The 24033-nt window shown below is 25.5% G+C and overlaps 2 protein-coding genes across 2 annotated transcripts; one reads left to right on the top strand and one right to left on the bottom strand.

The window, feature by feature from the left end:
- Positions 1–4213: 4213 nt before the first annotated feature.
- Positions 4214–5256, bottom strand: LOC145841335 (fringe glycosyltransferase-like). The gene is made up of 2 exons (XM_082948696.1): positions 4813–5256; positions 4214–4648 (listed from the first exon to the last, which is right to left on the bottom strand). Exons 1-2 carry the CDS (start codon positions 5254–5256, stop codon positions 4214–4216), a joined length of 879 nt encoding a protein of 292 aa, XP_082804822.1.
- A 16679-nt stretch (positions 5257–21935) lies between these two features.
- On the top strand, positions 21936–23789 carry LOC145841334 (beta-1,4-mannosylglycolipid beta-1,3-N-acetylglucosaminyltransferase brn-like). Its single transcript, XM_082948695.1, has 4 exons — positions 21936–22059; positions 22165–22393; positions 22968–23154; positions 23390–23789. The coding sequence occupies exons 1-4, from the start codon at positions 21936–21938 to the stop codon at positions 23756–23758; spliced, it is 909 nt and encodes a 302-aa protein (XP_082804821.1). The 3' UTR covers positions 23759–23789.
- Positions 23790–24033: the final 244 nt, after the last annotated feature.

Below are 24033 nucleotides of genomic sequence, written 5' to 3'. Positions count from 1 at the left end.
AAAAACAGAAGTACTAAAACTAGAAGAATATAGTATGTTCAAATAAAAAAGCTTAAGTATAATATAAATCATTAACTTAAAAAAATAAACTTAGAAAGTGAATAAACAGAAAAATATTAGTTAAAACAACATAATAGAAGTTTAAAATACGATTAAAATTTGAGTAAATATCAATAGAAAACAACTAATATAAATAACTATGACGAGTTTCATTGTTTAAAAAAAGTAGATTAGTTGTTTTAAAACATAGAATATAATATTTCGAGGTGATTTATTAGATTTTCTCTATTCAAATAGTAGTTTAGTAACATTTTTCTCAGTCCAACGTGGTACGTTGAAAAGGAGCTTTGGTCATTAAAGCTCATAGGTGTTTCAGTATACAGTTTTTTACAATGGTAAGCTAAATGACTCTTTACTATATCAACTATAAAATCTTAGATAAAGTAAATTTTTAAAAGTGTTGTAAATGATATTTACTTTACTTATAAATTTAAAAACAATACTTAAAACAAATATTTTAGTTTCTATTTACCTAATAGTATTCAAACCATATTTAAACAAATCTATATCGTTTAGTAATTTACATTTTATGCTACTAACTCTTTCATTATATACTAAAGGCATCTAAATGCTTAGTAATAAGTACATTATTTTCAATATTTTTAGTTTAATTTGTTTTACCCCAATGTAACAAACTGTATCTAATAAAACTCACGAAAATTAGACTAAAACTGAATACAATAGATAAAACATTTTAATAGTACCTTGACGATATAAAGTACAAGTTTGTTAGTTATTATTTATAAATAGATAAAAATAAATAGTAAAACAGACTACGTGAAGTTGTTTAAAGAGTTTCAAAAATTAAAAATTATCTCTACTATGTAGTCTTTGGATAAAATTCGGAAAGCTTACTGTAGGACAAAAATATTAGTATTTAATTTCAGCAACAGTTGTTGAAAATAAGTTTTTTTAAAGTACTTATTTTCTAATGATATATTATCTTCTTGTTGAAAATATTATATTCCTAATAACATCTGCACATAAAAATTTTAACATATAATGAATTCAATTCAGAACATATTAAATTTCTTTTAGCAATTTTTTTGTTTAAAAGGCCCTGTATCTACATTAATGATATAACTAGTCTTAATTATTAAAGCTATAAGTAAATAATTGGTATTTATTGAGTTTTTTTTAAGTTCCACTCTAAATCAAATATTTTTTCTTATACAGATGCAAAAGGGTTAGATTAAAAAAACATTCTAGAAAGTGTTTAAAAAATTATTTGACTAAAAACGGCTCTAAATTTCAAATGGGTAAAACATTTTGTCGGCTAGCCAGATGTGGAACACTTTTGAACATTACGGGCCTGAATTATAAAACATGGACTTTAGCTAGCCGCTGTTTTATTAATTTATACTGAAAAATAATAATGAATAATTTCAAAAGATTCTTCTTCATTGAAAGATGCTCGTTTTGAGTCATTTTATCTATCGATTTTATCTGATGATCAACGACTCCTATTATGCTGTGGAGTCAATAGTATTAAAATTTGAAAATTAAATTTTTACAAGAAATGTTGTTAAAATTTCAGTTTTATTTAAATATTTAGTTCATCGTAGAAGGCTCGAAAAGAAGTTGCCCATAAAGTGTTATTAAACTTATTTATGACAACTGTGAAATGTTTTTATTTTTTGTTTTAAAATGAAAATTTAAAGACTGTTTTTCAGTGAGAAGGCTAGTAAAAATAGTTTTGCCGGGGAGATTAGCTCCCAAAGGTTAGGTTTGTGATTGACGACACTCCAACTCTCACTCAAGGTTATCTCTAACTATGGTGTTTAGTAAGGCCACTTAAATAAGCTTTCTCTGAGGTGTGTTGTCATGATCATTTAGCGTTAGGTAGGAAAGCGTTCGGTAGAATTAAACCTACGCCGTTAACAGGTTAGAGTGGAACTTTTTGTTGATTTTATTTATGTTTTTAGTTGTTTAAAGCAGTTTCTATTTTCAACTTTTTCTAAAGCTAGGTATATAAAAGTTCTTAATTTATTTAACGCTACTCAGTTAGCTTTGATCATCTGAATTACTGCAAGTATAGAAGAGGTAAAATTATATTTTTAAATTTTACTACTTACCGTATATAAATATATTTTAAAATCATATTAATTCTAGTATCATAAGTATAAAATGTCTTTTTTTTTGTTACGTTAATTAATAAAAATAACTACTATTTAAAAGCTTTTTTGATTGTGTTTTATTTTAAAAGTTTACTGTTAAAACTATTTTTATAGTAAAAGTTTGTTATCTCCATTTATGGAGACTTTAAATACTGTAAAGATGTATAAATAAAACTAATAACAAGTTTAATAAGAAACAAGTAAATTAACCTTGAAACAGATGTTAATTTTTTTGTGTAAATGTATATACCATAGTGTTTGCTTCTTAAGTTTACAAGACTTTTGACTAAATTTTAAAAAAGTATAATGATGAAGTTAAATCTGAATGTCTGAATGGAAAACATAAACTGTTTTTGTATTAAAACTAAAATTTCTTGACAGTTAAAGAAACAAGTGTCTATACACATTTTTTATTTCAAAATAGCTATAATTAGGCTTTACTGTTTATTTTTTTTAATCAGTTTGTTTCAAACTATAAGTGTTAATTAAACAAACATTTTTATAGGTGCTTAAGATATCAATATTTTATTTGAAATACTTTATACAAAATTTTTTAAAGTATTTTTTAAGATCTCAGTAGCATACCGTTTAAATAAACATTATTTGTAAAAATAGAACTAAAGTCTGTAAATAATAAAGTAATGCAATTTCAAAGTGTTACTTCAGTTTAACTTTTCTTACTACTATTAAAGAATCTTTATATTTTGAAACAATTCATACTTTCTCTCTCAAGTATAAGTCTTCTTAAACTAGTTATTTAAATGAAATACACATTAAGGTACTCGTTGCTTTAAATGTTGAAACTAAAACATTTTCTACTTATAAATTAGTTTAATTTTTTTTGTATCATATTGCTGAAAGATGTTAAATATTTATGACAAGGTAGAATGATGTTAAGTCACCGTTCAAAAAACGACAATTAAAAATTTGACTATTTAAGTTGTTAGAAAAACTTTAAAAACGGCTAAATTTCAAAATATAATTCATATTTGAAAAATAAATGCTTATGTAGGTATAATTAATAAGATTACAATAATAGGAAAAGTTCAAAGAAAAAGTTATAAAAAGAGATAACTAACAATTACTACGAGTTATTAGAATTCGAATTGTCGGAATTTGATTTTCAGAGTTTAAAAAGCCGTGCACCCAAAAATAATAAGGTGTTTAACTTGTAAACTTTAAAAACTCGGAATTTTTTTATAAAATCTTTTAACCCTAGTAACAAAGGCTTTAAAAAAATAAGCATATAAATAAATTGATAATTAATGCTTAATTCGTGACTGAATTTGTTTAGTTTTAATTTTAATGCTTAAAAAGTATAGAGTGAGAGTTTTAAAACTTTTAATGCTTAAAGATCAATAATGACTGTTAAATCTCTTTTTTTTTGTATCTTTAGCTATGTTTTATAATGCTTATCAAATAATTGTTTAGGTAATAAGAAAGTAAAACTATTTGCGTATTTAAAAAAACATTGTAAATGTTAGCATTTATGTGTGTATAATAAATATTTTGTATAAAAGCGGTGCCAAAACTATTTCTAGAATTTTTATTAAGTCTAAGGTTTTTAGTATCGAATTGTAAAAAATGACGTTAAAATTTCTAGGTAGCTCATAACAATCAAAACACCCAAAAAAAAAAAGTGAAACAGAAGAAAAATATATTTTTTATATTAAAATATTTCTAAACATAAAATAAAACGATTTTTTTAGATAATTGGCGTTGTTTTAGAGATTGTGCACACTACTGTGTATAACTTTAAATAAATTTACTTATAAATAAAAAAACTATCTTTCTACTGTTGCCTAATTCTTAAGATGAAAAAATAATTTAAATTTAAAAAAAATTGATTTAAACACTTTTATTTTCGAATATAATAACAATACTTTCGATACGTACAAAGTTTATTTGTTCAGCTTCAATTAAGTTACAAGTTTGGTTGCCCGTACCTTAATTTCGCTAAATTAATTCAAAATCTAAATATAACTAAAACTGATTTAGCATTAAATATATAAAAATATACAGTTTCCAGTATTGTTCTAGTAGATTTTGTTTCCAGACTTCAACACTGAATGTAAAGAGTAAAACCTCGAAGGGTCTTTTGCTTCTTTTGATGACAACAATACCGGAAATTTCATGGTGACCTCATCCGCGTAACTCAAGCTCACCTGCTCAACGAGCTGATCAGGCGACAGTGACGTCATAACAGGAGCGTGCAGCCTGTAGTGCGAGTGCATGAGCTGTGTGACGGTCGGGGAAACACCAAGCTCGCTCGTGACGTAACCGATCATGACGTCGTCGTTATACTTCCATCGCATCTCCGCGCTCAATCTTACAAGTCGATTGTTTCCGACGAACCGGCGCATTTTCAGCGCCAAGGAGCGGCTGACGCAAAACCCGCACCCTCCGTGTAGAAACCGCGCCTTTCGCACTTCATTCCCTCTCACAAAACGAGTTGGTTTTTGCTTGCTCGGCTGCAAAATTTATAGTTTGTTACCTGTTTTTATAATCTAGCGATCAAAATTAGTTTGCAATTTTATATAAATATTATTTATTGAATACTTAGTTTTAGTGTCACGTTTATAGGTATGTTTTTTTTTGAGTTTACCTTAAAATCAAATCAAAAAGTCAAACAAACTTTTCCGATATACCAGTCTTTTTCGGGGTCGTAATGCCGCAAAAGTTCAAGCAAATTTTTGATTATGACGTAATTATCGTCGTCCCAGTGGCACCACCACTTGGCAGACGACTCTCTCAGGTAGGCTGTAAATTCCGCGTCCAGCTTGCAGTTCAGTCCTCGCGGGTTGTGGCCCTTCGGACAGCCAGTGACAATAAGACGACCTGGTTTGACAAGCTCCGTGTTCGCAGCGCTCATTGGACGATCGGTGATGACGTATGAGTTGTTTTTTACGTCACGATACCAAGTGTTTAAGATTCTCGGCATTCTCAGATTTTGGGTGTGGTTGCCTGTTTTTATTGTGTGTATGACGTCACTACTAGTTAGCTGGTTGTCAGAGATTTTTTCAACAAGCTTTGTTTCTGATCCAACTAAGTAGACGAAAACCAAAAATAACAACTTCATAGTAAAGAAGTTTTTAGCTAATTCATCTGCATAATTGCATAGAATCATTTAGTTTAATTTAAACTTTTGTTTTAAAAAAATGTTTTAGCAGTTTTCATTGAGCAAAGATAAAAAAAGTGAAAACGTTTAAAAAAAATTTATTAAAAAAAATAAGCATAATTTTAATTCTTATTTTTAAGTAATTTCAATGAAATATTAGTCTTTACTTTTTTATGTTTTTAATGCTTCAAATACAATACGTTAGCTACCACATAGTTTATGTGCTTACTTATTAGTTTGTATTGTTGTTATTATTGATACCTGGTACAAAACTAAACATAACATTTTAATATTTCTAAATAAATATAAGTTTAAAAGTATTTTATCTAGTTTTGTCGAGACTTTTTTGAGATCTTTTTTTTTAAACTTTGTATACCAAGCAGTTGAAATCAAAGTTTAAATTAACAAAAAAATCTTTTTAAAACACAAATACTTTTTTTTTCTAAATTGTCTATATATAGTTTTTATTTTAATTTTAAAAATTAACATTTTTGTTGGATAGGTTTGTATTTTTAACTTTAAAAAAAGCGCTTTTTGATTCATATACAATTTAAAAGTTTGGGACATTCATAAATTAATTGTTCAAAAATTGTGAAAATTTTATGCTTAAGTATTTAAATGCTTAAAAAAGGTTTTGTAAAAGCTTAAAAATAAAGATTATCGTTTTTTTTTATTTTTAATAAAAACTTTATAAAACTTTATCGTTTAGCCTCTGAACTTTTAATCTTAGATAGTGGTTACAGATTGAAATAACTTTATTGCAACCTTATTTAATCTTTATAGATTTTATTTACATGTCCTTGACAAGACGTTTAAAGGTATCCGTGGTGAGCAAATCGATACCCAAAAGGTTTTTTCGTGCACCAGGTTCTAAGACCAAATATTTTAAGTGCTTTTATTTTTTTCATTCAATAAACAATATATAGGTTAAAAATAAGCTTAACTTAAAGTTAAGTTAAATAAAAAAAAAAGTTAACTATGAGATTATTTTTTTATATTAAAAATTGTAAGACGAAATAAGTTTGTTTTAGTTTCTTAAACTGAAATTAAGCATTTTTTTCCATATAGTTTTTTTTGAAAATATTTTTGAGTAAACTTTTCAGATTTTTAACAATTACAGTTCTTATAACTTATGTAATTTAAAAAAATGACAGTCTAAGCTTTAATTACGATACAGAAAAAAATACTTATCTTTATTTAGCTTTAAGATCAGCTTGACTCAAAATAAAATAAACTTGATTTTTAATAAGACTAAGTAATGCTTAAAAAAATAATATTCATTCTATGTTTAATTCAACTGCTAAACAGTAGCATGAATATTAAATATTAATTTACTTTTTACTTTAAAGCAGTAAGTATTTAAAAGAAAAAAGTTGTTTCAAAGTGTACATCAAATAACTATTTTATTAAATTATTTATTTTTCTTTCTGTATTGTTTATTGACAGCTAATGACAAAACTGAAAGTATGTATGATATTATTATTAAATTTTTCTAAATTAGTGTCCTTTGTCTTACTTATCTGAAGATCAACAATCTGCAAACTGAAACATTTAGTTATTTCAAACTATTGTGCATAATGCATCTCTACTAAACACATAATTGCTAAATAATTATATTTTAAAGAAGTGGTGCTATAACGAGCGCAATTAAAATAAATTCTACTAGTTAAGAAACACTTGCGATAACTCGTTTTAAAGAAACACATTTTTACTTCGAGTGTTTCTGAAAAAACATTACTTTCCAAATTGTGCCGTAGGGTTATTTGATAAATTTCATGTGAATTATTTTCTAAAGTTTTTTAAATTTATAAACGCTTGGTAACTAGACTAATTTTTGCGGTTTTCATTGACACAGATTTCAAACAGTAATCAAAGTACCAAAAACATTTTCTTATTTAAACATCGAAATATTTAGCTTTAGCAAGTTTTTCAACACAAAAAACTATTTCAACAACACTACGAACAATAATTTTATTATTTTGAAATAAAAAAACGTGACCTGAATATATTGTAAAACTTGTTAGTTTTCTAAACTAATTTCGATTATAAATTTTCCTACGTAAAACAGAACTAATATTTAACTTATACAAAAATGTGTTAAGATGAATGTTTAGCACATTAATTTTTCAAATAGAATTTTTTTCACATAAAGTTGGTCTCTAAAACAATTTTTTTTGGAAATGCTGTTTGGATTTTTTTATCAATGCAAACGCTATCATATATTGCTTAGGTCTGGAAGTATAACTTTGCTAACGTAACAAGCAAACTATTTTCTATAAAAATGTGAAGTGTAGAATTAATAATAACAACAGCAAACTCGTTGGTTTAAAATTTTTATAGGCTGATAAAAAATTAAGTTTTTGAACCTATAATTTAAATCATTACTTGAAATTTTAACTTAAACTATCAGTGCTTTGTGCTTTTCAATATATAAATGTGTAAAAAGTTCCTTTCGACATTAATCTACATAGCATACTGTTAAAAAAAAGAGTTTATAAACTGTTAAAACTTTTTATTGTCAAACATACAAGCTATTTCCACTAAAAAAACGAATAAGTGTCGCCGTATGGTAGTTTAAATATATTGTATGTGAAAAACTATCGTTTATTTTAAACTAGCTAACTTCTTGCCCTTTTTCAATGGTAGGTTTTTTAAACTTCAAATATTTTTAAATAAAAATTATTCTTCATAGCTGATTTTAAAAGTTCATAAGACAATTTTTTCTTAACTATTTTAAATAGTTTTTTAATAATTCAAAAAAAAATTACAATTATATTCTTGAAAACTTTAATATAAATGTAGAAAAAATGAATATTTTGAATCGAATCTAAAGAAACAATTTGAATTGCTTAATTGACAGCTCTATGTTTTTGAAAAACTTTATTTATAATAACAACGTTTTAGACATGAAAAAATAAAATTTCTATCTTATATTTATAATTAAAGTAATTTCAAGTATTTATCTGTTTAATAAAAAAAAGTTGTTATCAATTACGAGCTGATATCTAAATATAGTTTAAAACGCAAATACTTAACAATATATCAATTCAAAAACACTGTTTGATGTTTTAAATACTACTAAAAAAGATAATAGAATTCAGATACTCAACTCATTGTTCTTTGTAAACGTTTATTTTTGCTTTTCTCAGTCTAAATGATTAAAATGATTATAAGAGCATTGTAATATGTAAATAAATTTATTTGAAAAAAACATTTATACCAAGTTGACTAGTGTTTTTCAAAGTGTGCATATCTATGCGTACTAGTTTCCTTAAAAATTATTTGTTGCGCTCAGAGTTTTAAAGAGCAGTGAAAGCTTTTTAAAAATAGATAAATACTTGATGTTATTTGTTTTTCATTTTTAGATGCTTTTAACTAGTTCTTATGCTTTCTGTAGTGGTAAACACAATAAAAGCATAGCGTTAGTATATGTATTTTAAAAATCAATTTAATTAAAAAATAATTGTAAACATAATTACAGAGTGTAAACAAAACTATTTTTAGTAATCTTCTGTTCGAGCTTTTGAAATTGTTTAGAACCAGTGGTATATGGTATCAATTTTATACTTATAACTTTTATTTTCTTTAATAAATTGCTAATTTCTATTGAAAATTAATACCTTAAAAATTATTCGTAAGTTTTATTATTACTGCTTGATTATTTAGATATGTATATATAAAAAAGAACCCATTTATATCTATTGCTTTTTAACGAAGTCTGGCGAAAGTCTAACAGAGCCGAAGCCTAGTCTTCGCGCGCCGTAATATAAGTTTGTGGTGGTGATCTGACGATTTTGTGTTGACTTGAGGTCGCATTTTCAGCGAAAAAAACGTGTTTTAAAGCTTAGTAGTTTAAAATTTATAAAAATTTAGAAACTTTTAGAAGTAGGTTTCAAAGTTTTTATGCAAATTTTACTTTTTTTAGCTTTTGTAATTTATGAAGACTGTTCAACTTTTAAAAAATGCAATCGAAATAGCATTGGAGAAAACACCAAAGTATTTTGATGTTGATAGAGTAATTTTGTTTCTAGTTATAAAAATCAAGCTATAAATGATTTTACACTTTTATACGTTTCCTTATTTTTAAACTATTTATTTCAACCTAGCAAAATTACAGATTACTTCAATTCAACACCTATAAAAAAACTTTAATTCAACACCTTTAATTGTTCACACAGACTTAATGCGTGTATAGACTCACTTGTTATCCAAAAACATTTGCTTTTAGTGTAAAGAGTTCTGTTTAGCTCCGCAAGGTTGCTTTAGTTTGAAAGAACAGGGATGCGTTAGTTACAGAACATAGCGTGCATATAAGAATTGCATTTTTTAGTTATTTAAATCTTGTACTGAGCTTAATAAAATATCGACCGTGTTTTAAATGAGGTCTGTATTCGCTCCTTGGTTCTCGTAAATATTTAAGTGAACAAAGACCGCTCGAGTCTTATTTGATAACATGAACGATATACCAGTGTAAATAAAATTTTTTTACAAATAATGCTGTTATACGTCGTCTGACTTTATTAATTTTTGTGTAACATCAACAACAAACAAGTAATTTAAGAGAAAAATTACTATTTTAACAATGATTTTTGTGTAACATCAACTACAAAATAGTAATTTAAGAGAAAAATTACCATTTTAACAATGAGATTGTCGCTAAAAATTGCTCATGCATGGTATAAAAAAGACGTTTATTCATCATTCACAATCTTTATTCTAAAAACCCTGCTTCACAATAATCTAGAGGCTTATGAGAATTTTTATAAAGACTTTTTTTGTTCAAAATTTCAAATTAATTTGTTGGTAGTAAATAAAGGTGACATAGAAACATTAATTTTGTTTTTTGTTACTTCTAGCTGTTTTAAAACCATGCTGACATCTTTTTACAAGATATTCAGTTTAAGATACTTAAGTGTTTAGAAAAAATTAAGCAGTAAAGTCACTTTCAAACGCAAACAAACATCTAACTTTTATAAATTTCAAAGAAAAGTGAAAACTATCCTGAAAGCGGAAATTTGTTCTAAAATAGAGCATTTTAATCAAGACAGTAGGGAAAATGTGTATTGTCTCCGCAAAAGACATACCTTCAAAGTTCGTACAAGGAAATAATTTATTGTTAAAATAACAAACAAGTCTGTACGTAATACCGGAGAAATATTCTCTGCTTCTTATGTAAAATCGACAACTGCTCGAAAGTGTGTGAATTGCGGTGCGTTTGTCGCAGCTTATTGTTGAGCTGCTTATATTTTATCACTTGTAGCTTTAGTCTAGAACTATTTATTTGTGTAGTCTTTGACACACACTTTTCATTTAATCTGTACTTGTTTTAGTTAGTATGTTACATCTCATTTGATATGAAACGAAACTACGAAGTTTTTATACAGAATCACCTCAGACCATTATGCATTTTTTCATTCAATGTTTTCGCTTCTCCTAAACTACGCTAGCACCATTCTGCTTTTCAAACTGCAATAAAAAATTATTTATTTTTAATTCAATTTCTCTTTGTTTTTTAAAAGTATCGTCGAAGGTAATTGTTCTTTGTTTTTGTAGAGCGATATTATCAATGAACACCCAAACTGAACTCAATTTCCGGCACGCAATAAACAGTTCTTTAAGATGATACAGGTTCTTTACTTCTACACTTCCACAAGTATCTATTCTCAGCTACTGGCATGATTTACTCATAGCTGAAAGGCTTGGTATGTTTTTAATAGTAATCAACCGTAGTTTGTATTTTCAAAGAGGTTTTAGATATCAAAACTATTTAGTTTTGTTTAAAACAATTTCTTACAAAGTCGAATCATCAAAAAATAAAAACACGAATTAACGGTGATTAAAGTGATTTTTACGTTGGTTAATTAATTGACTCAACTATATTCGAGATTTAAAGTAACAACACGAGCTTGCTCTTTTTATACTTGCTTTTCGACTCGAAAACTCACGTTTAAATGTGTTACACGACCTAGCACGCTTGAAACAGTTCAGCTTAACCTTTGTATGAAGTATAAATCACAAGTCACTTCCTTTTGTACTCAGTTTTTTCACAACAAACTACTTTCGGGTAGAATTTCATTCACGTTTAAAACTTCCTTGTTTTTTATTTTTGCTTTAGATTTTTTTTCAATAATCGTAATGAAAAAGAAAATATTTAGTTTTCGCGCTTTACTCAGAATATCGATTGTTTTTAGTTTACAGAAAAACTGTTTTGTAGAAACACTCTTTTACTGTTATTGATAGTTTATTTTATTTTGTTTGTATATATTTTAAACTAAACAGTTTAATTTTTTTATTTATTGTTTTAACAATTTGGCTTTTAGTATAACAAATATTAAACAAACTTTATTAGCTTTATAATTTTTTTCAAAATAGCTAAAGTAGTAAGTAACTAAACTTTTAAGATTTATTTATAAAAAATACTGAAATACATGATGTGCTTGTTAGTTCATTATATGTTTTAAATGAAATAAGTAAAATTTTAAAACTACATGTTAGATCTGAAAGCTAAAACTTATTTTCATAGAGCTTTATAAAAAACAGTTAATAAAAGTGTAGTTTGTATTTTGTAAATTTTTATAAATAAACTAAGCAGCTAACGGAAATAAAAATTTTAGTTGCTGAAAATAAAAAAGGCAAACATTACTACTTTTACTAAAAGTATACAAATTAAAAAAAATAAAGCTTTAGAAAAATTTTTAGGGTAAGGTAAGAAATTTCATTCCAAAAGTTATTATCTTAATTTAAGTAAAAAAAAAGTTGTGTATGATAACGCCCTTAATGTAATTTACCAGTCGGTCAATTCAAAGCTCTTAGGTATAGTAAAAATTAATAAAATTGAATTAAAGTAAACTGTAATATTGACAGAAAATTAAAAGACTTCGAGAATAGACCTTAGATATTTTATCTTGAAGTAAAGCTAATACTTAAATATATATATTGAATAGTTTTTTCTTCGTAAGCAAAATATAACTTAATGTTATAATTACTTTTTCAAATAGGTTTTGTGTACAATAGGGTGCATCTGTTGCCCGACCTTAGAATTTAGCTTAGTTTAATTTTTTGTGCGTGGCAAACCATATAAAAACCTAAAAAAAAATTTATCTTTTTAGCTTTTACCACCGTTTATTTTCTGAAAACGACCCCAATGTAAATTGTATGAAGCCTTAAAAATTCGACTTTAAAGTTTTTGGCTGAAATTATTTTTGTACATGTAGCAATCATCACAGAACACATTCTACGCGTTTTAAGACGATTTGAAGGAAGTTTCATGACTTTTTTTTTTGATTTTCTGTACTTTTTATATATATTTTTTTGAGAAAATCAAGAAGTGGCTCCATGAAATTTTCTTCAGATCGTAAAATGTGTTTTTGTTAAGATTGATACATGTACAAAAATTTCAGCCAAAAACTTGAAGGTCGAATTTTTAAGGTCCCATAGAATTTACAAAGAGGTTGTTTTCATAAAATTATAAGACGCGCGACGGTGGTAAAATTTAGGATGCTAATTTTTTCTAAACTGTCCTTATATATTATTTTCCGTGCACAAATAATTAAACTAAGCTTACTACAAAATTTACATTTTTAGCGGCAACAGATGCACCCTAGTATACATGTTATATGCTTGGATGTTTGATCAAATTCCTTAGTATACTTAAGAAGGCTACTAAACAAAGATTAAATAAACAACAAAATACAAATATTTGTAAGTAGTAAGACTGAAACCAGCTAATAAAAGAAAAAAGAGTTTTTATAATTTTTTAAGTTAAATTTCTTTTTGTTAGTAAACGAAAGTTAAAACTACATAGAAAGGTAAGTATTTGGTTTAGTAAGAAAAGTTATAAAAAAGTTTCATTATAGTTTAAAGTAATAAAACGCATCGTTAAACTAAATCAAAAAATCTTTAAAGTTATAGCATAAAATTTAAACTATTATGAAAATTATTAAAACTTTCTTACTAAATCAAATATTTACCTTTCTATGTAGTTTTAACTTCAATGGAACAAGGTTATGATAGAGTTGACATACATTTATTCTATTCAGAAAATAATAAGTGATAAAACGCATCGTTAAACTTAATCAATTTATCTTTAAAGTTATAGCAAAAACTTATTATTTTCTAAATAAAGTAAAAGTAATGTCAACTTTATCATAACCTTGTTCTATTGAAGTTCAAGTAAATTTGATTTTTAGTTAAAAGTAAACGCTTAGTGGTAGGAATAAATATACATTTTATTAGGTATACACAAAGGTATACTCAAAGTATAAAGACAAAAGTATAAATAAAACGTTTTGGCGACTTTTAATATTTAGTAGCACTGCTTTTATCATTTTAAAAATATAAAAAAAGAAATCAAACAACTTGATGAAAAATTTTACGAGAAGTACATGACTATGACATGAAATGCATCTAAGGTTATTTGTATAAACAAAGTAAAGGTCTTACATTAGCTTACAGAAACAGAACAAAAGTTATACACAAGCGTTACTTCTTCCAAAGTTAAAAAGTATTTTAAAACAAAAAAGAGTAAAAAGCTGGTTTAATTGTTTTTTTTAGTTTAAAAATTATTTAAGATAGTTTTTTATTATTTTTATCATTACGTATACTATTAGCTAAAAAAAGCAGGCGTACTTATTTGTGTGATTTTTATAACTTTATTTTATAGTTGCTTAGTTGCCTTTAAAACTACTAGCTGTAGCTTTTTCATGGAATAGCCAATGAGGAAGTTATTTGTTTTTTTACCGTAAGCTTCTTGCTGAGTTAGGTTTTCGTCATTGCTCTAGTTTCTCATTACTTCGCTAAAATTTTTTCTAGTCGTAAAACGTTCATTACTCTTTGCAGTTGTTTTTTTTTGTGATTTTCAAAAAAAAATAAAATGCTAGTTTTATAATAGATCAAGTGTTATTTTTAGTAGTATACGCTTTAGAATTTAACTACATACAATTTACTAAGATTTATAATTTTTTAGTAGTTAGTGAGTAGTAAATAGATTTATTTCAAGAGTTCTTTTCAGTAAATTTAAGATTGACAAGTAAAATAAGTTCAAATTAGCAAGTAATTGTGGTTTGAAAAAGTCTAAAAATTAGTAAAAACTAGCTTACTAGTTTTAAGTAATTTTTTCAGACTTTATTGCTTTCATTAACCTGTTGCTTTCGATTTGATTTAATAAGGTGTTTTTATAAAGTCTTGGCTTACTGCAAAGTACTTAGTTTGAAAGATTAGTTTTTCCAGGGTAAAATAACAAAATCTGTTAAATGCAGTCAGGCGTGACTAATTAAATTTCCAATTATAGGTTTGAGTCAATGTGTTTTGTACAGTTTTATAATTTTGATGAATTGTTTTGTTTGCTTTATATTTGTTTAAATTCAATGAAAAATATACTACCAAAGTACTTAAATTGATGTGTGTAATAAATAAAAGTGTAGCTTATAACAAGTTTTTTAATTAGTTATGAAACAATAACTTTACTTCAAGATATTTTGTTTTATTATTAGAAATTAAACTAATCAGTTACTTATGCTCGTCAGAAAAATAGTTAAAAAAATAGTCTCGCTCGAATACTGTAAGTAACTTTTGTTTTTGCTAATGAACTTTTTCATATATTAGTTTAATGCTGCTAATGTTAACTTATAAACTATTGTTTACAACTCTGAATACAGTTTTACACAGATAAAAATGTTTGTAATAAAACACTTAATATTGTTATTAATTGTAGGGTTATATTCAATTAAACAAAAAATTTTAACTTAATAACTTTGTTTGTTTATTATAATTTAAGTTTTTGAAAAAGTATTTTTTTATTACTAAAGTAGGTTTTGATTTTAAATGAAACACTTAGTTAGTTCATAATAAATTAATAAAAACTAACTACTTGCAGCTATAATCGATTTAAGGTTGTTGTATCAAGTTTGTGTTATATTATATACCAGTTTGTTTTAAATAAATCAATTTTAAACTACAAATAAGCAGGTTAAAATAAGAAATTATAAGCAGCTTAAAAAATACTCTGTTTATTTTAAGACAGCTCAAAGAACGAAACTATATTACAACTACATTCGTTAATTCAAACATTACCGAACAAAGAAAAAAAGCTCGGTAAATAGAAATATAAGTTATTGTCTAGCTATTTAAGGTTTTGTTTTAATGTATCAATACATGCTTTAGCATTTATTTATATTTTTTAACGACAGAAAAATCTGTATTAAACAATTTATTTTTAGTAACTCATCTAGGATAAATAAGTAGTCAAGTAAACTTAAGAAAAACAATTTTAAGTCGAATACTTCCCAAGCTAAACTAGTTTCCTTTATTTTAACTGCACTAATACACATGAGATTAGAAACTCTTCTCTTGTTTTGTTTTTATTTATTTACAAAACAACTCGTTTTTAGATTTCAGTTGGTTTTGTTAATTATGAGAAAATTTAGATTTTGGTAGTCTAAATTGTATATTTAGTTTTTTCTAAACACATAAGGACACAGTTTCTAAAGTGTGGTAGTATACAGATGTCTTCTAGTACTTTTTAGTTTATTATGATAGAAATGAAATAAAAAAGAACAAAATACATAAACAGTTAAACTTTGAATAAAACAAAATCTTATTTATTAGTTTAACTGACAGTTTTACATTTTTTGTTTCTTTTGAATTTATAAATAGTTTTTTAAAATACGAATAAACAAAACATAATATCTTTTTATTTGATGTTTTTCATAAGCTTATGCTGATTTGAGGAAACTAATTTACATACAATAGTTAATTTTGTTAGCATTACTACTTCAAAAATAGTTTTTTGTTTCAATGTAAGTTAAGAAAGTATTTGTTTTTTAATCTCCCCGTCTGTTAATTTAGTTGCGGGTATAAACTTTTTACTAGGTTTAAAGTTTATACTTTACAAGTCAAAAGTTATTCGACCAGAATTTATTTAAGTAAAAACGAAAGGCTTTGCTTTAAATTTAGGATGTCTATTTACAAGTTTCAGAAATAAAGATACCATTTTATTAGTTATTAAATAAGTTTTTGAAAACTTTAAACGTTTTGAATTTTGCAAATATTTTAACAGTTTCGTAACCAGTTATCATAATATTAAAATAAATAATTGCTTTACAAAAATTGACAAGATTGCGATTAAAGACGAGAAACTTCTTAAGGCAATTATTTGTGCTACTCAGCTATGAATTAAAGGTCAAAAATTGGTGGAAAAAAATATTTTTTTGAAGTAATCGAAAAAAATTAAAGATTAAAAGCATTAGTTAGGTACTGATCTAAAAGATTTAATATAAAAAATAAAAAATTATTTGTTTATTTATTTGTTAACTAGACTTGCTTACAATACAGCTAGGAAGCTTAAAATGTTTTACTAATAAACTTACTACAATCTCGTTTTGAAAAACTAGTGATCAACAAATCTTACAAATAAAAAAAATAATTGTGAAGTAATTTGATGTATAAAAGTTTAAACATAAAGGAAACAAAACAACTGAACCGAGAGAGAGAGTGAACCAGACTTACATAATAACAGGTGAATATACAAATTCATCATTAACAGTAACTAAATTTAAAAAAAAGTCTACTTAAACTTCAACTAGGCTTTTAAAATTTTAATTTTTTTAGTATTAAACTGTTAATTTTGTATATAATAAAGGTGTTGTATAAGTTTGACAACTAGTGAAATTAGTGTTAATTAAAAACAATATTTTATGTAATATTAACTTAAGCATACTTATATTAGCAATATTAATATTGGAAATGAAAAGCTTATTATTTAATTATTTTTAAACACAACAATAATAATGATTATGTGATTAACATAAACGCTTAAGAAGTAAGTACACTTAGAACAGCAACATTGAAACTTAAAAAAATTAAAATATTTTTAAATCCTATTAAAAAAAATTAATAAACACTTAAGTACTCACTAATCACTAAAGCTATCTTTTTAGTGAACGTTTTCTGTATAAACTATCCAAAACAGCATTTTTACAACCCTAGGTTTTAACTAATGTTGTTTGAAACAATTGAATATAAATTTTGAAATTAAAAACATTAGCACACAATTTTGAAACGAATTAAAAAGCAATTATTTACAACACCTCTTTTGTTTTTTAAGTTTTATTCATTTTGTTTTTCAGAACAAGTTTTCATTTTATTTTTTATTTAGTTTTAAATTTTATTTTTAATTGTTTGGTAGTAACTGTTTTTTTCAAGTGACAAACGTTTTTTGCAAAACTAAAATTAGAAAAAGTCAGCTTTCTTCTTTGAAAAACTTTAAAGGGTTTATATTAATCTTTACTAACAACTTAAGTATAAATATATATGCTATTTTTTTAGTGGCTTTTGTAGAATGGCGTGATACAAATGCAGAATTTACAACTTTATTTTAACACAAAAATGTATAAGCTGATAAGCAAACATCAAGAAATATGTTAGTTGTGTTAGAAAACATAAATAAGTGGTGAAGTATTTTGTCTCTTGTTATTATTTGCTTACACAAGTGCTTTATAAACAGTTAGAAAAATGTTAAAAAGAAAAAAATGCAAGTATACAAAATTAAAAGCTAGCCTCAAAACTATAAAGTTAAACAAAAGGAGTTTTAAAATCTTTAAATTTACACCATAGCTGTGAAATAAGAAAAATAACAACACAAAAGAATCATATAAACTATAATTTAAGTCGTACATTAAGAAATTTAAAAGTTGTATGATATTGATCAAAACTATATCTCTAATAATTTGAAAAAATAATACTTTTACGTTTACAAACTCTAAATTTAAACAGAGAATGTCCTGTATTGATTTATTGACCACTTTGGGGAGTAAAAAAATAGACAATACTCTGTTTAAAGTACATAAGTTTGTAGTGTATACCAAATACTCAGTTCGGTATACTTTTCAGAAGTAAGTTCTTTAGACATTTTCTAAATATAGTACACGGTAAAAGAAAATAGACAGAGAGAGAAAACTAAAAAAAATAATAACACATTAATATTTGATTCTTTACTTGCAAATAATATTATAAGAATACTTGATTTTTTTTGTAAAATACGTTTAATAAAATGCCATAAACAGCATTGATATGATACTAAATTATTTTGTTTAAATATATTAAATACTAAAAATACAGAATTCTGAAACTCAAATGAATTTGATTTTTTTAACAAGGTCTTGTTTACAACAAGCAGTAATAAAACAAAAAGCTGGAAAACAAATAATCGATAAAATATAATACAGATTTATAAAATTTGTTTAAAAGTTATAGCTAAAGTAAATCAAATACATTTTAAAGTAGTTAAAACAAACCAATTTGAATTAACTTAACATAACAATTGTTTTTTTTTCAAGTATGACGCTTATAAAGATACACATTTATTAATCATCTACCTCAAAGTTTCTTGTTATATTGAATGAATATAGCTTGTAATTTTCTGTATTTACAGTTTTCCTAACTTTTTTTTTTGATTTATAATTCTACAGTATAAATTTAGAATATCCATTATTTTGGGCTTTGTTTTTAAATTTTCTATTAAAGTTATAGAATTTGTCGAGACGAAAATTTGTAAACAACGAGATTTCTATAACATAAAACTATATAAATAGCGTGTTTACAGTATTATTATTGTTTTTGTTTTTGGTAATGTTTTACATTTAAATTTCATTTCAAGTAAAATTTTTACAGTCTTAAACGTTTACTTAAAATTCTTATATGTACTAAACCAAGTTTCCAAATTTTATTTTGAAAAGGCCTCCTTTAATAAAAATAAAAAACTATGGCTCCCTCCAACAATATTTCTTAAAACACCACCATTAAAAACGCTTTTGACCTTTATTATGTTGCTCTTCGTCATCAGCTCCAGAATATCTAGTGTAAGTTTCAAATTATGGCCTTGTAGCTCCCCTGTTTACGGCTAGTGGCCCCTAAACTATCTAAACTTTTTCCATAATGTCTAGTATAATCTCCTAAACAACCATTAAAATTGATTAAAACCTTTATTTATACTTTTTGCTCTTCATCATTAACTCCAGAATACTTAGTATAAGTTTTAAATTACGACCTCGTGTTCCCTTGTGGCCTCTTTACTGCTCATGGAGCTCCCTTTGGCCCCTTTGCTGTTCATGGTCCCCTAAATTCCTGTTATGCTGTCCAAGGGAATCAAATGACCCACTTTTGAAAACCCTGTACTAAACTAGTCTTAACTAAAACTTGTGCTATAATTTTATCAACTTTAAAATTTTATTCTCGCGATTAGCTAAACAATACTAATATATTAATTGACCGAAATTTCAAAACGAGTAATTTGTATTCAAATTTTCTAATAAAAATCAGTACTTAAACAAGTATTTCAAAATATAGTTGTGGTAAAATAGTTGATTATAAAGTCTTCTATGCACTTTAGTTTAATGCTAATTTGGTTATTTAACAATTACTAAAAATAATTTTAATTGCAGAAAATAATGAGAAAAATTAAAAAAAATGTTCTGATAGTCTCAGTTTTTCTAGTTATTGCCTTCACCTCGTTTTGTGCTCTAATTGATGTGACAAGAACTGAGAAGATTCATCTTTTTTACAACAAAATGCTGAATAAAACACACCAAAAGTTAGTTTACTACTTTTACAAGAAAATTCAAGTGTTATATCAAAATAGTATTTAAAAGTTTAAGTATTTATAAATTTTAAACTTTTTAAACTGATTTTACAGTGTTTATGTTAAGGTTAACTTTTTGAATGGCCTGTTTATTTAAGTTGATCTTCTAAGTAGCGTCGCAAGATTAAAATTTTATTCAAATGGCTACTTGTTAAATAATTGTTACCTTACGTGTTTTATAGAAAAGAGCATCTATTTTTTTTTAATTTTTACTCTTTACTATGGACTTTATTTTCTACTACCATGTTTACAAGTTTTATTATAGTGTTGTAGTACATTGTAACTTCAATCTAGTCAAATGTTTGTTAAAGTTTATAAAAGTGTTCTTCGATTTAGTTAAACTAAATAACTTTGATTAAAACATTTACCAAGGTTTAGAAAAAAATGAATTTATCTTATTTTCCTGACTACTTAAACATCATTGTTTTTCGTTTTTTTATCAAAGTCAAAAAACACAGTTTTTATATGATTCAAAACGTTTCTCCTTGAAAAGAAAATGTAAAACTGTAATGTTAAAAACTTTCAGTAAGGAGCCTTTTTATTTTTACAATTTAGTTTTAATTAGCTTATGTGAATAATTTTTTTTGTTTACTATTTACTAAATGTTCGGTCACATCAACTGTTATAAAGTCTTTTACTTTCCATGAAAAAGTAGAACTAATGAATAAAACTGCACTATATACTTCACTATACATACAGTTACCAATCAGTGCTTATTTAATTATTCAAGTAAATACATGAGTAATTAATTTTATCAAACGTTTTAACATAGGAATAGAGTAAAACTGCGTTTGTTAATTTTGACATAAAGCTAAGTTTGTTAGAAATAATGAAAATTTAAAACTAAAGTTATTAAAAATTTATAGTTTACGTTTTGTTTATAATCATATATCAGTTATCACAACGTGTTGCAAACAATAGTATATGAATTTTAACAAAAATATAAAAAAAACTGCTTTTTATTGAAAAACTAAAACAGAAAACGTATGAAATAATATTTATGTACATTTAGTATTTATATATTCAAAAGTTCAGAATTTTTCCAGAAATTCTTATTTAGTCATTTGTTTTTCTGTCTTAAAGTTTATCATATTTTTCTAAGCATCAATAAACATGTAAAAAAAGGTATATCGTAATGATGCGTTGTGATACTATTTACTTTGGAAATTGTAATTTAGACTGTTCTGAATATTTTTATTAAGCAATTTCTTTAGGGATTAAAAAAACTTTCTATATACAAGGCTATTTCGAAAAAAAAACGTTATTTTAGAATTAAATAGTTATAAATTAAGAACTTTTCTGTTCTTAGCTTTTGTTTCACTCTAAATATTTAATTATTCTTCAATAGTTTTATTAAAAACATTAGACTTATTTAGTTTTAGAAACAAATTTCAGTAGTTACGTTTAACCAAGAAATTAATAATAAACATATGTACTTTCGCAATCATTCAAAGTCATATTTGAAGTATCCTTTCTCCATTTATATTTTTCACAAATATCGTATTTGTATATTTTAAACACAAATGTTTAGTTTTTTAAGTTGTAATTTATCCAGTTATTCTTTTTATTTTAATTACTTTTGTTTAAGTTCCTGTTTTTAATATGTTTAACTACTTTGTTTTTAAGTATACTTGCAAAAAGTATATAAGAATAGTTCACTTAATTATTTCTAGTTGTTAAAAAAGTTAGTAAAAATAGCTATCAAAAGACTAACTTGAATACTACAGATTTTTATCTTAATTAAATTCAAATCTAACTGTAATATCTCAATCAATAATGTTTTTTATATAGTTTAATACAACTATTTCGTACACTTGTTTAAACATTTTATTTACTCAAGGTGAAAAACCTTTACTTTGATTTATGTATTTTCAGAAACACTTCGAAGTATACCTCTGAAAATCAGTTGCTCAAAGTTTTAAATAAAACTTTGAATCAGGCCTTTAAAAGCAGCGCAACGACAGCCAAAGCAACAGTCAAAGCAAGCGCAAAAACAGTCAAAACAATGAATTCTACAAACAAATCTCCTATACTAACTTCCGAAGAAAATCAATACAGTGTAAGCTATGTAATGGTTCCAAATGTGAGTTTCAACAAGCCTTGCGACAAAAAATGCAACGAAAAATTAGGTTAGTTCAAACATGCAATTGTTAATTGAAGAAATATTTTATATTTCATCGACTGTAAAAGACGTTCTGAACTGTTAGATAAAACAATTGAACTTTAACATATAGGTCTAAATCGATACACAATGATTACTTTTATCAAGTCAAAAGCTACAAATGGAAAAATAAGAAACTTTATAAGAAGAACTTGGGCTTCTGTAAGATACACTGAAAACGGAAGACTTTTGTTTGTGTTTGTCATTGGTAAACCAACTTCTACAAAAGATTTCAATTTAATTGAAGAAGAGTCAAAACGTTTTGAAGACATTTTGATGTTTGACGGTCCAGATGATTATAGGTTTAAAACTAGTTTAAATTTACTTATTGTTAATTTCAATTCATACTTTTGTATGTTTTGTTTGTATTATATTTAGTTATTACAATACTTTGCTTGATTTTATTCTAAAATTCATAGTTGAAAAGGATAAAAAGATTTCTTCTAGTTGAGAATTTACTTAAATATTTGATATTAATTAACTTAAATAAACATGATTAAGATAATTTGTACTTTTTAAATTTATATTTATAAATAAGGCGTGAAACTGCAGAAAATTTTATGACAAATAAGTCTTTGTTCAAACGTGATTAAGTCTAAGTTACAGTAATAGTTCTGGAGAGCTCAAAATATTTATTTATATATTTTCTAAACTTTTTATGGATCAATTTATTTTATATTAGATAACAAATAATATTAGATAAGTAATTTTGTAAACATTAAAATAACAGAAAAACATACATTTAAAATATACAACATATAAAACACTTTGAAGCTCTTGAAAGCTTAAAAAGTTTTTTTGAGGTGTTAAATAAAAAATATATGTTATTGAGTACTTGTTTTTGTGATAGTGTTATTAAAAAATATTTTTAAACAGAAACATTACGCGCAAGACATTATCGGGGATGCAATGGGCTTATGAAAACTTACCTTCTTCGTTTTACTACTCTTCTGCTGATGATGACTTTATGATTGATGTGGCTGCTCTTGATGACAACATAATGAAAGCAATAAACACAACAAAAAATTTACCTCATTTCCCTTTTCTTTGCATATACTCTTTGGTTGGTTTATGTTTAAATATGTTTACTTGTTTCCGTATTTTTAGCGATGGTTGACCTTAAACAAGTCATAAAACTAAAGTAAACTACATAGTACATACCATAAAAGGTTTATTTTTATTTTTATTTTAAGTTAACGCAATTAACTTGAAGATATAAAAGGTGTTATTGGTAAAACCAAGTTTAACTTTGATCAAGAGCTATTGTATCCAAACATGCTACAAAGTATTTTTTTTAGGCGGGTACAGATATCTACAGAAATGAGGACAGCAAGTACTACGTGCCAATCGAGGAATATCCGAATGCAACGTGGCCGAAAGCGTGTCTCGGTGGATTTTACACGACACGGGTGGACACCATCGCGAAAGTGTGGAAGCAAGCCAACAAGGAGAGCTTGGTCAGAATGGACGATGTCTGGATAACTGGAGTTGTGAGGCAGAAGGCTGGAATCCCGGATTCCTGCATAGTGAAAGCCTACTTTGAATCCTGGCTTCACACGTGGGGGTACAAAGGTAGAGGCGATCCCGGTGCAAGAAACTTTATGCAGGGCGATTGGGTTAAGTTTTCAAGGGAAATTAAAAAAAGACCCCATTGCGCTTGTGTGTAGAGTACATTGAAACAATCATTTAAAAATCTTTTTTTTTTTCAAATAGTACATTTACATTCGAGACGTATATAATTGCAGCTGACTGTTTTAGATTCTATGCAATGCTTTTTAGGTAACTTAGACTCTTTAGATTTTTATTTTTATTTTTTTTACTTTTTACAAATTCAAAGTAAATATAATTTTTAATTTATAGTAGAAGCTTTTGTAATGTTTTATAAACTTATACGTTTCTAAATTTTTTATATTTATTGAAGAATAATAAAATAAACCTTAAT

This window comes from Thalia democratica, chromosome 7, assembly GCF_965202585.1.
Source record: "Thalia democratica chromosome 7, ktThaDemo2.hap1.1, whole genome shotgun sequence".
In the NCBI taxonomy this organism is placed as follows: domain Eukaryota; kingdom Metazoa; phylum Chordata; class Thaliacea; order Salpida; family Salpidae; genus Thalia; species Thalia democratica.
Note: the sequence above shows the minus strand (reverse complement) of the source record. Positions and strands in the feature narration are given on the sequence as shown.